This window comes from Taudactylus pleione, unplaced genomic scaffold (genome assembly GCF_031769625.1).
Source record: "Taudactylus pleione unplaced genomic scaffold, aTauple2 ptg000458l, whole genome shotgun sequence".
NCBI lineage: Eukaryota > Metazoa > Chordata > Amphibia > Anura > Myobatrachidae > Taudactylus > Taudactylus pleione.
Window position 1 is genome coordinate 1,022,167 of NW_028284860.1, and position 14,449 is coordinate 1,036,615.

At 39.0% G+C, this 14,449-nt stretch overlaps 1 protein-coding gene across 1 annotated transcript in view; it reads right to left on the reverse strand.

The window, feature by feature from the left end:
• Positions 1-4,527: 4,527 nt before the first annotated feature.
• Positions 4,528-14,449, reverse strand: part of MAPKAPK2 (MAPK activated protein kinase 2) — a 67,178-nt gene continuing 57,256 nt past the window's right edge. Inside the window, exons 6-10 of the mRNA XM_088448553.1 lie at positions 10,995-11,070; positions 8,742-8,866; positions 8,267-8,352; positions 6,537-6,617; positions 4,528-6,243 (exon numbers count right to left, since the gene is read on the reverse strand). Of these exons, the coding sequence (XP_088304679.1) occupies positions 6,109-6,243; positions 6,537-6,617; positions 8,267-8,352; positions 8,742-8,866; positions 10,995-11,070 (503 nt within the window). The 3' untranslated portion in view covers positions 4,528-6,108. The remainder of the gene's footprint in view (positions 6,244-6,536; positions 6,618-8,266; positions 8,353-8,741; positions 8,867-10,994; positions 11,071-14,449) is intronic.

The window sequence follows — 14,449 nt, forward strand, 5'->3', positions numbered from 1 at the left end:
TTTTCCTAAAATCCATATTTTAAAGGAAAATTTGTCGACACCCTGCTCTGGACCCTTTTGGACACCCCAATTAGCTTAATTAGTCCTTAATTACTCACCTTCTGCAGCTCTGTCCTCCTCCTCCGAATCTTCTCCAGCATCGCAAACAGCTTCCATGGACGAGGCACAGAACAGGTACTACTCTGCTAACCCCGCAACCCCTCTCCGCACACACTACTGCTCACCCTGCACCTGCTCCCTGCAGATTACACTATACTAACCCTGCACCCGCTCCCCACATACACTACTAAGTAACCCTGCTCCTACTCCCTGCATACAGCGTCCGCAGGTTGACTATAAACATTTTTTATTTTTTTTTCGAGATTTTGCCTACAAAAAACCCTGCAACCAATTTTTTTTCAATTGGATACAGCAGGTAATGGGAGTGTGCATACCTGCAGTAATCCAAAATTGGTTGCGAGGTTAGCATAATATTTTGCTGGCAAAATCTCACTGCCAATTGGATATGCCACTTTGGGTACAAGTATTTCATTGTAAAATGTGATTATTGCTTTGCGGCAGTAGTCATCCGGACTGGACTGCTCGCTCACAAAACAACCGCTGACCAATCACTTCCTTCCATACACCCTAAGGAAACAGTAATTGTTTCCCCGCCATGACATAATCATCAAAAAGATTACATAATGTTGGCATGACAAGTGAACGTTTTCTGGCATTTTTATTGAGGCGCAAGGGAGGAAGTCTGAACAGTGGTTGCCCAGTGACCGACCAGTGCAGTCAATCATGGAATTTCAGCAAAGCACCGTCACATTTTAAAATTAAATACTTGGGTCGGTATGTTAATAGTATTTTTTTTTTACTTTATGACAGACATACTTAAAAAGGATATATGATGGGACATATTTGGTCACTGCATCGGATACTTAATAAAAAATTAAGTACTGTTCACAATTGACACAGGAGACATTACTTTATGAAAGTGTGGTAAACCTCAGTATGAAGATATGAAATTGTGACCGTTGTGATTAACCGTGCCATTTTGGCATTTGCATTCTTGGTAATTTGGATTCTACTCCAATAGGGGAATTGAAAAGCAATGGGGGAGTGTCTAGTGTACCTGGGATGTGAGTAATCCAAACATTATATCACGCAGACCCACCTGTATCTGAAGTGCGAGTTTGTCTGTTATCGGAGTTTGGAGAGTATTTACGGTCTGGAATCTTTGGACTATGCTGGTATCCATTGCTGATTCTGCTGGAAAATGATTAGGTGCAGTACTGCATATCAGATAAGCTTGCTAATCAATGCTTTCTGTGGGCAGATTGTAACTGGATTTGTAAATAAACTGTTTTCTTACGGATAGTTCTCTAGTGGAGTTCAACTTTTTTTTAGATTATATTCAGTATTTATTTTGGCTCCTTGGATCACATGCAGATATCGTTTTGCCATCTAGGAAGATAGAAGTAAATTGTTGGGAATATCAGATAAACTTACTCTTTGAAAAATCTAATTCATATGTAACTTTAAATTCACAGTCGCTGAAATGGACTTGGAGTCAAAAGACAAGGACCAAGATGGCATGGATACTGTAGTGTAGACACCTGTGGTGAAATTTTCGGGTGGAGTTTGGGTAAGGCTGACTGCATTTGTGTTCGGAACAGTTTTTGGAGAGGATGTGGATTCTTATGAAGTTTGTTTTTTGAAAGATGTGGAAGGGCACCATTTTTCCACCTCCAGGTAAGTTTGGATGCCAAGTCTGCCTGCATTTTTGTAGGTGTTTTCTTTTCAAGTGGGACCCTTTCTGGATAGTAGTACCCACAGTACGGCCTTAAGAGAGCACCAATATGTGAAAATGGAAGGGTCTGCTGGGGAATTTATGGACAACTAAAATGATAATGAGTCTTTAACAGCTTGATGGGTCTCAGTATCAGTCAGAAGGTAGTCCAGGAAGCTCCAGTGTCAAGCAGGCGACTTGCAATGTTGGATATTCAACATCCACTACAGGGGGGCATGGCCAGACCATGTTATGGGAAGTATTTTAGTAAGGAGAGTCCGCGGAAGTGCCCATTCATCTGATATCAGCCCTGCAGCAAGAATACACACAGCCAGATGTACCGATATAATAAGCATCGGCTGTTCTATAGGGCCGATGCGTTGTCTGTGAACGATGTCGTTCACAGACGTATTTTCTGTACTTACAAACAGAGACACTATGCAATCTGTCAGGCCATACATTATTTAACGCAGGTATTCACCAAAGTCCATTTCACTTTAGTTTTTAAATAAATTATATAGGGCTTTCAGATTGGTCTAATCACCACACATTCCATTACTTGCATGCTATTTTGGTCCATCACACATCATTTAGGAAAATGAACATTGAGACCATCCTGGGGACCTCTCCTACGAGAGGCAGTATACCATTCCAGGAACTTTACAGGACAAAAGTCCAAAATATATTCACTCTGACATAACTATGTGGATAACAATATCTGCAATACTTGACACTCATTACCATAATATTTATTTTTCTTCCTGTAACATATAAAACACACCATGGTATTGCTTCATCCCTGTATATGAATATATAACACTATGTAACAAAATTAAATTTTTTGTTTGTCTTTGTGATGAAGTGTTATTTTCTAATTGCCTATGCCCCAAGAATATAGAAAATTACAATTATTCCCCACAAACTATGCTTTTTCAGAGATACTTTGAAATGTTTTTATTTTTAAAGGACATTGGGATTCCTAATAGGTCTCCAAGGTGGTTTTACCAAGTTTCCCTGCTTTCCTTGCCTTTGGGACAGCAGTGACACCAAGGCGCACTACAACAGACGACACTGGCCACAGCGGACAAAATTCTGTGTGGAGAGGAATAACGTCAAGTGGGAGCCACTGGAGGACTCCAGGAAGGTGCTGATGGGGTGCAGGATGTCTCTCAAAGTCCATATTCTTGATGCTCATCTTGACAAATTCAAGGAGAACATGGGTGCGTACTCAGAGGAGCAAGGTGAGCGCTTCCACCAGGATATACTGGAGTTTGAATGCCGCTACCAAGGATAGTATAACGAGAACATGATGGGAGACTACATCTGGGGGCTGATTCGTGAACGTGATGTACTGTATAATCATAAATCTTGAAAAAGCTACTCACTCCTAATTGTTTTGTGGTCATGTTTGTACAACTTTAGATGTTAATTTTCATACATATGTTGATTTTGTTTCTCACATTGTGTAAAAAAATGCAAATTCGCCCTTTTCTCATCTGAAATAGGTAAAGTTTCAAAGTATATAATGTCCTGGTCACAAAAGCAAAGTTTCAGGGGAATAAATACAATTTCCGTACTTTTGAGACATAAGCAATTAAGAAACAGCACTTACTACCCAAGACAAAAAAATTGTTACATAGTGAATCCATAGCTCAGGCTCTGTGATTAGATATCCAAGGCTAAGCTGGGCAGCCTTCGTGTGTATGCCAAGTTATGCAGAGAGAAAAAAAAAAACCAACAACCTGCATTCAGGGCTCCCACTTTCTGAAATGGAAAAACAGGGATTCTTATTTGACACTTTGCAATCAGCAGAGACCATCTCGCAAAGTGGAAAAGCAATATGCTATCACTGGCTCATGGAGATCCTTCTAAATCATTTGCCTAAAAACACTTTGAGGACACTTTGTACACCGCATGCCAAATATTTCACACAGCACGCACTCACTCAACAGATTTATTTCATAGATATGTAGAACATGATACTGTACCATATAAAAGCTGTTAACTTGTAGGCATGAAGGTAGAAGGAACAGGAAGTCTACTAGACTTCTATTGCCCATACAAGACAATCCTACCATTAGCATTAGGATAAATGTCCAATTTGACCGCACACAGGTGTGGCACAAAAACGGCTTCAACTGTGTATATATATGTTATTCACTGCCCCACTTCCTCCACCCCTGGCCAACTGTAGTCTTGGCTACCATTTTTATTACCCCTCAACTTTAAAATGACTAGCGTATTTTGAAAGGAACAAATTCTTTCTGATTTAATGTACAGTGCTGCATTATTATTGCTGCTTTCTAAAAGGACAGAATTATTCTTAACAACTGCAGGGTAAAACACTCCATTGCACATATCAAAAGGTACATCAGGCTCAACAGCGTGCACATTTATTAAATGATTTCTCAATAGCTACTACAGTCCTGTGCAGCACACTGGGTTATTATGCTGTACTGCTATTACTTCATGTGTATGAGATGACCCTCTAACCTGTAGTTTCGATCTTTCTCACTTGGGGATAGTTGATTTGTTCATTTTCTAAATTTGGCTGTTATAAATAAAAACTCATTACAAATGACCTGACTGGAAAGCGTGTGCATTTTATGTACATTACTTTAATGAAAGAGTCGTGTATGTTGCTTAATTGCACTCATACGCAAGGTGACAAATATACCCAGTCATTCACATAAAAGCTCATGAGACATCGCACATGGTAAAATGTGTACTTAAACAAATGAGTGATAGGCAGATTTTCCAAATATTAAAACTGTTTAGTAAAACAATTTGATCATACAAAATTATAATTTTACAAGAATTCCAGAAGGAAGGAATATTGCTTTCAGGAGAAAAGAACATACATGAGCTCACAGAGCAGAGAATGAAAACAGTGATTTGCAGAAAACTCCAGAGAAGCTGGACTTACAAAAATATCCCAGCATACCCTCATATGTCCCTAGGCTTCATTCCCCAAATCTGCCCCTAAAGTACAAGTTATCAGATTACACAGTGACAGCATTTCCACACTGAATGGGGCAACTGTACAAAAATAATACCTTCACTTTCTGCAAACCACAGGATATTTCATCATCATCACAATAATGACAAGAGACCAGTGCCTATAGCATTCTGGAATTGCAATAGATTCATGTAGAATGCTCATTGGGCAGAGTTTGTGAGGAGGAGAGAGGCTCCACGAAAACTCATACTGGATTCAGATCTCCTAAACTATATCCATCTCCGATAATTTATCAACACGTTTTTATCAGATATGGAAAATGTAGCTAGGAAAAACATCAGCAGCATTAACATCACATATTTGGCAGTAAGGAACTGGGTACCTTTGCTTTGGTTGCCAAATAAGTTGTATGAGATCAAATGTGAAGATTTTCAGACAGATATCTATAGGCCTGACAGCCCTTAAACACTAGAGGAGCTATGATTTGCTGTCCCACTTCACAGACACAATACAATATACATACACGGCAAAAAACAAAAAAAAAGAGAGACCATTTAAGATCTATATTTGGTTGCATATAAGGCAACTTGATGCATACGCAGGCACTAAACACGAAGAAAACATACCCAAAAGAAATAAAAGTTTATACAGAGGTATTAACAGTAATACAATTTTGCTATTTAAGCAAGACACACTGTGAATTTTTTAAAATAAAAAAATTGCTATATTTACACAAATTTAACACAACTATAGGGTGGTACTTTTTTTAAAGCCATGTGACGAAAAATAGAAATATAGTCTTTAATCAGAGTTATAGAGAGTGAAGTTTGGCACCCTCAGTATATGTGCCATGTAACAAGATGCTTAATACGCAAAGTGGTCAAACCAGCTCTGCACAGCTTTGCAAAGGACATACACCTGAAGGTAATACTCTGCAGAGCTACACCGTTCCACTACCACTGCTCTCTAAAAAGAAAAAAAAATCATAAGTTTCCCCTCTTCATATGGGAGTACAACTTACCTCTCCCTTATTTTTAAGGCCGGGAGACTCCACTGTTTGTTTCCCGAGCAAAAGTTCTCCATGACTTGAGTCATTTTAAAATACCTTAAATTTATATATATATATATATAAAATATACTGTGAATATTCTCTAAAAAAAAAAAAAAAGAAAGAACACAAATTATAAAAACTTCCAGGCTAAAAATGGAGTAGTAAGCAGGAAAACACAAGGATTTCCATACCAGGCATCAATCCTACAGACCGACAGCCTTTTTCATCTATTATTACCGTGGCACTAATAAACCACATTTACAGCTAACACTGAGCTGGTGTGGTTGGCACCAACAGTTCTAGAGAATAGTAAGAATTGTTAGCTCAATGATTGGGCACATGAGGGGTTATCTTCTTTCGCCTCTTCTGCAGAAGTGGGTTGGAGGCGTCTTCAATTTTCTTGATCTTTATCTGCTCATAGTCAACTCTCATGGTGGCCAGGGCACTGGTCATCTCCTCCTGCAATACGGGGGGAAAATGCTTTTAATAGCAGAAAAAGAAGAAAACAAAAACATACTACAGAGGGCACGTTAGTTATAATGGGCCCATGAATCACAGAGCTTCAAAACATAGATAAGAGGGGAAGAGGCAAAATAAAAATGAATGAGTCTTTTTCATCGTCAAAACCCAGTTGGAAAAAGTTGTCACAAAAAGATAAAAAAAAAAAAAAAAAAAAGGAAAATCTGGATAGAACATGACAAAATGAATAGTATGAAAATAAGGTGCATATACTGTATGAAACAAACAGTCACCTTGACATCTTCCCACAAATCTTTCTCTTCCTTTAAGACCCGGCTGGTGTGCAGCGGAGTTGGTGGTATCTGCATGGACTGCTGTTGGGAGAGAGGAGGGAGGAGAACTCAGGAAGGGTTGTTATGTAAATAAATAAAACGATTGATCATAAGTACATGCAGTAGTTTTATGGTATTCAAATCTTATAAACAAAAGCTACTGTATGCAAGGTGATTTGTAATTTATTTTATTTTTATCTACTCTAAACAAGAAAAAAATGCAAAAAAATAAACTGCTTCCTGCAAAAGGGTTTTCTAAAACTGGTTTATTCAAAAGGGAATATAGATTGTGAAATTTCTATAGGACGACACAAATCTACCAAAGAAATTCTATTTGATAAGTAATCCCCAACAGTGCACGTTTTCCTCACAAAAGGAAAAGGAGTAGCAAGCAATGATGTTAGAATAAGAAAGATATAAGGAATACCTTTGCGCACTAGACAGAAGATCTAGAGAACATGCACTGCTAGAGGTGATCAAGGAAATACACTGATCAGCCATAACATTAAAACAAATTGCCTAATATTGCACAGGTCCCCCTCATGCCGCCATAACAGCTCTGACTCGTTGAAGCATGGACACCCAAAAGACCTCTGAAGCTGTCCTTTGTTATCTGGCACCAAGACATTAGGAGCAGATCCTAGTCCTATAAGTTGCGAGGTAGGGCCTCCATGGCTCAGACTTGTTTTTCCAGTACATCCCACACGTGTTCAATCGGATTCAGACCTGCTGTTTGGAGATGCTCAGACCCAGTTATCTAGCCATCACAATTTGGCCCTTGTCAAAGTTGCTCGGAACCTTACGTTTTCCTATTTTTCTTGCTTCCAACACATCAACTTCAAGAACTGACTGTTCACTTGCTGCCTAATATACCCACCCCTTGACAGGTGCCACTGTAACGAGATTATCAATGTTATTCACTTCACCTCTCAGTGGTTTTAATGTTATGGCAGATGGAAGTAGAATTAAAAAAAAAAAATGTATAAAACCAATGTCTAGGATTTTTCATACACACACTGATGCCAACTTTACCCTTTCCCTCAAACTATTAGGACAGCTGATTAACGATAGGGTTCCAAGATTTTGTTACTGCCCACCATAGTGTAGTGTCACAGAGGCAGGTGAAGCTGCTGGAGAGCAGGTGAGAGGAAGCCAGCTGTCATTTCTAGCAAAGGAACTGATCAAACAGCTACTTCTGCTGCCACCTGATATGGTGGAATCAGGGCACAGATTAATTACTGAGGCTTGTGGCACAGGTGTCAAATGACTTGTCCATTTCATAAAATTTTTCCCCTAATAGCTGCAAGTATTAATAGGGAGGAGGCATTCTGCACTGATTCCACAACAGCGGAGGTGAAGATCAAGCCTCAATTTACAGGCAGAGCTCCCACTGGAGGGCAAAACAAATGGTATAAAGCTTAACTAACTTCACATCAGTTTCCTTTCAAGGAAGCATTTACTTTTATAATAATGATTCCATAAAATGTATTTATTTAACATTTTGGTTGCTTTACTGTTTTACTTGCCAACTTAACATGTTAGCTTTAAAGTTGTTCACAAAAAAGCCAGTGTAAGCAATGGGGGATATTGGTGACCCTATCAAATAAAAGGAGCTATGGCTGCATGCACTAAAGTTTCTGTAATTGATGGAACCAACATCTGTCCCATTACTATACATTGTCCATACATACCATTATCCAAGGGTGGTTCATGAATTCTGTGATGGTCATCCTCTGAGTTGGATCGGTTTTCAAGAGATTTCTAATCAGTTGTTTGACTAAATGAAGAAAACGAATATGTTAAATTTACATGGAGAGACAAACTAAAGCAAGTACTAAAAAGGTGTTCTATTCTGGTAAGAAATTATTTTAGTTTGAAGTCTAGATACATCCCACATGATGGCCTATAAAGCAGTACCGCAAGCTATGAAGTCATCTCCTCCACTTGGATTGCTGTAGCCACAGACTTAGGGGTCTATGTATCAAGTTGTGGAGAGCGATAAAGGGGGCAAAAATAAAGTACCAACCAATCAGCTCCTGAAAAATGACAGTTAGGAGCTGATAGGTTAGTGCTTTATATCTCTTCAAAGGTTTAGTACAGACTCCTTCATTCTTTGCAGCTGCATAAAGCTATCGTACACCAGATCATTAAAAACAATATTCTCACCTTCATCGGATACTTCAGACCACTCAGGATTAGGGAACTCATACTGGCCCATTCGGATCCTTTTCTTCATTCCAGGGGATATAGCCAGCCCATGGTTGGAGTAAAATGGTGGATATCCACAGAGTCTGTAAAATAAGAGAGTGATGACAAGTTTTAAAAAAATATATATTATTATTCAAATAACCTGTTCCCACCTAGTAGGTCTGTCTTTTTGTATATACTGAGCCGAACAGTGGTTTATAAACATAAGCACAACATGAAAGGAGATTGGTACAGTACACAATCACATACCAGGAATTCAGCTGTCAATGACAGCCTCAGTATCTGGTTATGTTGCTGGGGGCAGTTATTTTTGTTTAATGACAACCCAATGGCTGTACATAGAATACTAAAACTTTTGCTTCGTTACAGGGAGGTCCTTTGCTGTCACAATGACAATATCCTTGAGATAAGGGAAGCCTAGGAAGAGGCATGGAAGATCTGTCTTACCTTCACCTTCTGGTCAGCAGTGAGACCCAGAGTCACCTAACAGTGGCTTGCATGTCAGTTGCATTCAGAACCAGGTCATATTTAATCAACTAAAGCATAAGAGAGACTCCCGGGTTTAAAAGAATATAAACATATTCAATTAATTGACACCCTTATCGGGGGAACTAATAGAAACTTTGTGGGGTAATAGGTTGCATTAAATGACTTAAAAAGAATAATGTACTTTTTTTCCTTTTTAAAAAATGTTTTGCATGCTTTTCCCTGTGTTTTGCAATTCTAATAGACTTTCCCTTGTTAGACCATTGAAATAGCTTAACTAGTCTCACAAACAACATGAAATACAATAAAGTAGTTTAAAAAATGATTGTTTGGTTAAAATATGCATTAAATATTTAGGGAATTTTACATTAACAGATCAATCATAATAATTTTGTATTGACTGTTTCATGTAACTGAATTCAGGAACTGGTGAAGACCAAAAAAATAAAAATTAAAAAAATTAAAAAAAAAAGAGAGAAACGCCACAAAACAAATTATTATGACCACGGGATAGTACTTTGTTGGGTCACATTTTGCACTTAGTAGAATCCATGCCTAGAAGAATTCAAGTTTTATTAACTGTCTGTATTCTTCATGGGTAATATTAGTCCAAATGCATATTCATAACATTGCCTCCGCCAGACTGAAGAGTCGTGACGATGCAAGAAGGATCCATGCTTTTGTGCTGTTGTCTCCATATCCTCACCCTAACATCTGCATGGTGTAATGGAAAACATGATTCGTCAGACCTCAAGACCTGTTTCCAGTCATTTTACTGTCCAATTCCTGTGTTACTGAGCAAAATGGAGGAATTTCACCCTGTTTGCAGAAGAGTGCAATGATGTATATGGACAGGCCTTCTACTTCTGTCACCCATACAATGTAATGTGTGGCGCATTGTTTGAGGAGAGGCCATCTGAATTGGTCACAAAGTCAGATTATCCATAATCGGATGCACTGTTGTCCGTCTGCGGGACTGAACAAATCTGCCCATTCTCTGTTCCGCTCGAGCATCCAGTAGCCATTTACGACTACAGGATTTGCGCTCAGACCCAGTTTTGTGTCTGCTGGTCCATCTGTGTACACTTTAACAACTGCCATCCTCGAAAGATTCACCAGTACAGTTGCATTGCTAATGCTCACACCGCTGCTGCAAGCACCAATTATCATTCCACGTTCAAAGTCAGTTAGATCGCATTGTTTCCCCTTTATTACGCCTCATTAGTCTCTGCATACCTTTGCGTTCTTATACAGATTCAGACATCATACGTCAGCATTATCTACAAAATAGCCCATTTATATAAAATAGCCTGGTGTCATAATAATTTGGCCGATCGTTGTATACCACAGTATTAAATAAAACTCCAGTATGAAGAAGGGTAATGGCTGGTAAGATAGATTAGCGCTCATACACACACACTTAATCTTCCAGAGCATCCCATCTTTTCAGATGGGGAAAGTGAATTGACTACAGGGAACTCTGTCTGGTTTGCTCGCATTTGGGAAGAAAACAACTCCTTGTTGGGTGAAAAGAACCACCATGGCACTTCAAAACACTACTTGCCATGTTGAAGCAGCGAGCTAACCAGATCTTTGACTCCAGTGTTGCTGCATATATATTGGTTTTAAAATGACCGACATTTGCAAATAGTCAAGTAATAAATAGCCCAAAACATGCTATAAAACACATACGGAGATAGTGTTGGTAACACTTTATATACTCACAAAATATACATTATGACACCAAGTGACCACATATCACATGACTTGTCATATTTTTCTGGGCCTAGAACCTCAGGAGCTAGAAGAAAACAGAGAATTAGTCTGACGATTCTGAAGTAAAAAGAAGAATAAGTTTATGGGTAGTTACCATTAAATGTATCTTTCTCCAAGTCTATCTGGGGGACACTCTAGATCATGGGGTTTAGTAAGGGTGGATATATATATATATATATATATATATATATATATATATATATTAGGGATGTGCAGGCTCGGTTCTACTCGGTTCCGTTCGGTTCTTTTTACCGAATCTTATTGGCTATCCAAAACTCGTGACAGCTGAAACCCAATAAGATCCGGTAAAAAGAACCGAACGGAACCGAGTAGAACCGAGCCTGCACATCCCTAATATATATATATATAAACACACGCAATCCAATACGGGAGGGGTTTTAGTGTCCCACAGATGGGCTTGAATAAAAAGATTCTACGGTATGTACCAAAAATTTTATTTACTACTTCCTCCAACTGGGGAACACTCTAGACCATGAGGATGTACACAAGCTGCCCCTAGGGGAAGTTATGTTAAGCCTTGGCTAAACCTTTCTGTATGTAAACACATGAAATCTAAATTTTGGTGAATTTATGAACTGGGGACCATGTAGCTGCTCTACATAACTGTTCTGTGGAAGCTCCATCCCGCGCCACCAACGAAGTTCCAACAGAGTGAGTGGAATGAGCTGAGATAGGTCATACAGCCCCATCATATGCCCGCAGAATAGTGGCTTTAGTCCATCTGGCTGTAGTCTGCTTGTACACTCTTTACTTCGTTATAAAGATTAAGTAAACTATCAGTCTTCCTTATACAAGCTGTCCTTTCCAGATAAATTATTGCACTCTAACCACACCCAATAGAGACAACTGACTCAGATCTGTTAGCTAACAGTGGGTACTACTATATCTTAATTAAGATGAAATGTGGACACAACTTCAGGTTGAAAGGAATGTAGTGCATGTAACACTGAATTATCAGAACTGCAGGTCTACAGACACTCTCCTAGCTAATGAAATAGTCAAAATAAAAGATAACTTTCAAGTCACTCACTTCAGGACTACCTCCTGCAAAGGTTCAAAGGGAGGTAAAGTGAAGTGCTGACAACACAGGATTAAGGTACCAAGAATCTATGGGATGTATGTGTAATACACCACGTATGAAGGTCTTTGTCTCTATTTCCAGAAGTAATCTTCTATTTAAATATAATATAATTATTTATATAATATATATATATATATATACATATATATACACACACACATTATATATATATATATATATATATATATATATATATATATATATATACACACAAACACGTGTTGCACCTTAAGCGAACCTAACCAGAGACCTAACACGAGGCCTGCCTGAAGAAAGGAAACTTGGTAAACAAGTTTCCTTTCAGACTGTATAATGGTTGTGTGAAGATTCCTCCTTTCTTGCCCTGATCATAGTAAGAACTACTGAATCTGAGATACCCTTCTTCTTTAAGATCTTGGTTACAAGAATCATGCCATCAATTTAACCAATGGATGTCCTGACAAACAATCAACCCCTGAGACAACAGATTCTGTTTAAGAGGAAGACGGCAAAAGGAATTTATGTAAAATTTATTTTATTTACTGAGAAAATAATAAGACAGGTCATGATCTAAAAAAATGTTTACAGGAATTGCTAGTTGTTTGCTATGTCACGATACCATGGAATGATCCTCATGGATTCCGACACTGCATTAAAACTTGGCCACCTTGTGTTGAGCCAAGTAGCCATAAGGCCTATTTCTGGCTGATCCCATCTGGTTATTAGATTGTTGAAGACTTACCGATGCAGAGACCATTCAACTTGAAGAATAGATTGGCAACTCAGAAGTCTGCCTTCCAAATCTCTATTCCTGAAATAAAGACTGCATATATTACTGGAACAGGAATCTCTGCCGAAGATAGGATCTGAAACTATTCTCTCATCGCCAGGCAATTTCTGGTCTGCTGTAGAGTTGTATGACGGGATCCTTACAGGCTTTCCCTGAATAAGAGACTGTGCTTTCTTCATTGCATTTAGAACCACTCTTAGTTCCAGCACATTGATTGGAAGCCTTGTTTGCTTTCTGGACCAGAATCCCTGAAAATGATGGTTCAGAATGACCGCCCTCCCATCCTAGGAAACGGACATCGTGATAACCAACCAATCCTGAATGAGGAAGCTCCTATTCTTGTTCAATATTTCTGACTGGATTCACAATCTAAAAGACTGGCTCGTCTCTGGTGACATGATAATAAATGAATTGAAAGCAGATGGTTAAATTGCAACATCCTGGAATACAGTTTTGCATACTGGACTGCTTCGAATGGGAACACCATCTTCCCTAAAAGTTTCATACAAAAAAAAAAAAAAAAATCAATGGCCTTCTGACCTTCAGAGGTTTTAATAATTTTGAATGTCTCTGATCTTTTCTGTTGGCAAGAAGACCCTGATTAGCTGGGTATTGAACATGAGGTCTAAAAACCTCATGCAGACTGGATATCATCTTGGAGTTTGATAATTGATAACCCAGCCATGGGACGGTAGGACGTCCACTGCCCCTTTGCAGATTTGACTGAAGAGAAATCTTTGAGTCTTGAAAAGTAAATTGTCTAAAGAGGAAACAATCTTTATTCCCATAGATCATAGGAGACTATCTTAACATTTGTTAAATTTAGAGGTGCTGTGGCTAAACGAAATGGAAAAGCCCGAAATTGGAAAGGACTTCCTCCTACCTCAAATCTTAAAAGACATTGGCCCTCATTCAGAGCCGTTCGCTAATTGCGGTCGTTCGTTCGTTCAAAAACAAGGGGTAGCTATTCAAATGATCCGTTCACACATTGCAGTCTGTTCACACCTCTAAGTCTGAACGAGCGAGCAAAACATACGCTCGTTTATTTGATAAAAACGCCCCCTGGCCGCTCGCACCATACGTCATGTCCGCTATTTATTAGATTAATCGAGTACATCGTACAGATTATGAACTGCTCGCTATTCTTGTGGTTCGTTTTTTCAACCGCTATTTTGCGAGCAGTTCTGAGTTTAAAAAAACCAAGTGACGTGGTCAATGACGCTGCTGGATTAATTATGCACACCCTTAAAACGCCCGTTTTGACCTTTAAGCACGCCTACGTTCGAATTCCACTCCCCCGTTTTCAAGCACCTTCCCCTGTTACCACCCACATACGCCTCATTCTGTCACTCAAAATAGCAGGCACTCGCTATATAGCGTACAAACGATTTTCGGACGCACTGACTGGTTCGCGCATGCGTACTAAAAACCGTACGCATGCGCAGATGTGCGAACATCGCTCGGAACGAGCGTACTACCGCTAACGAGCGGCTCTGAATGAGGGCCATTGATGGCTTTCCCAAATTGGCATGT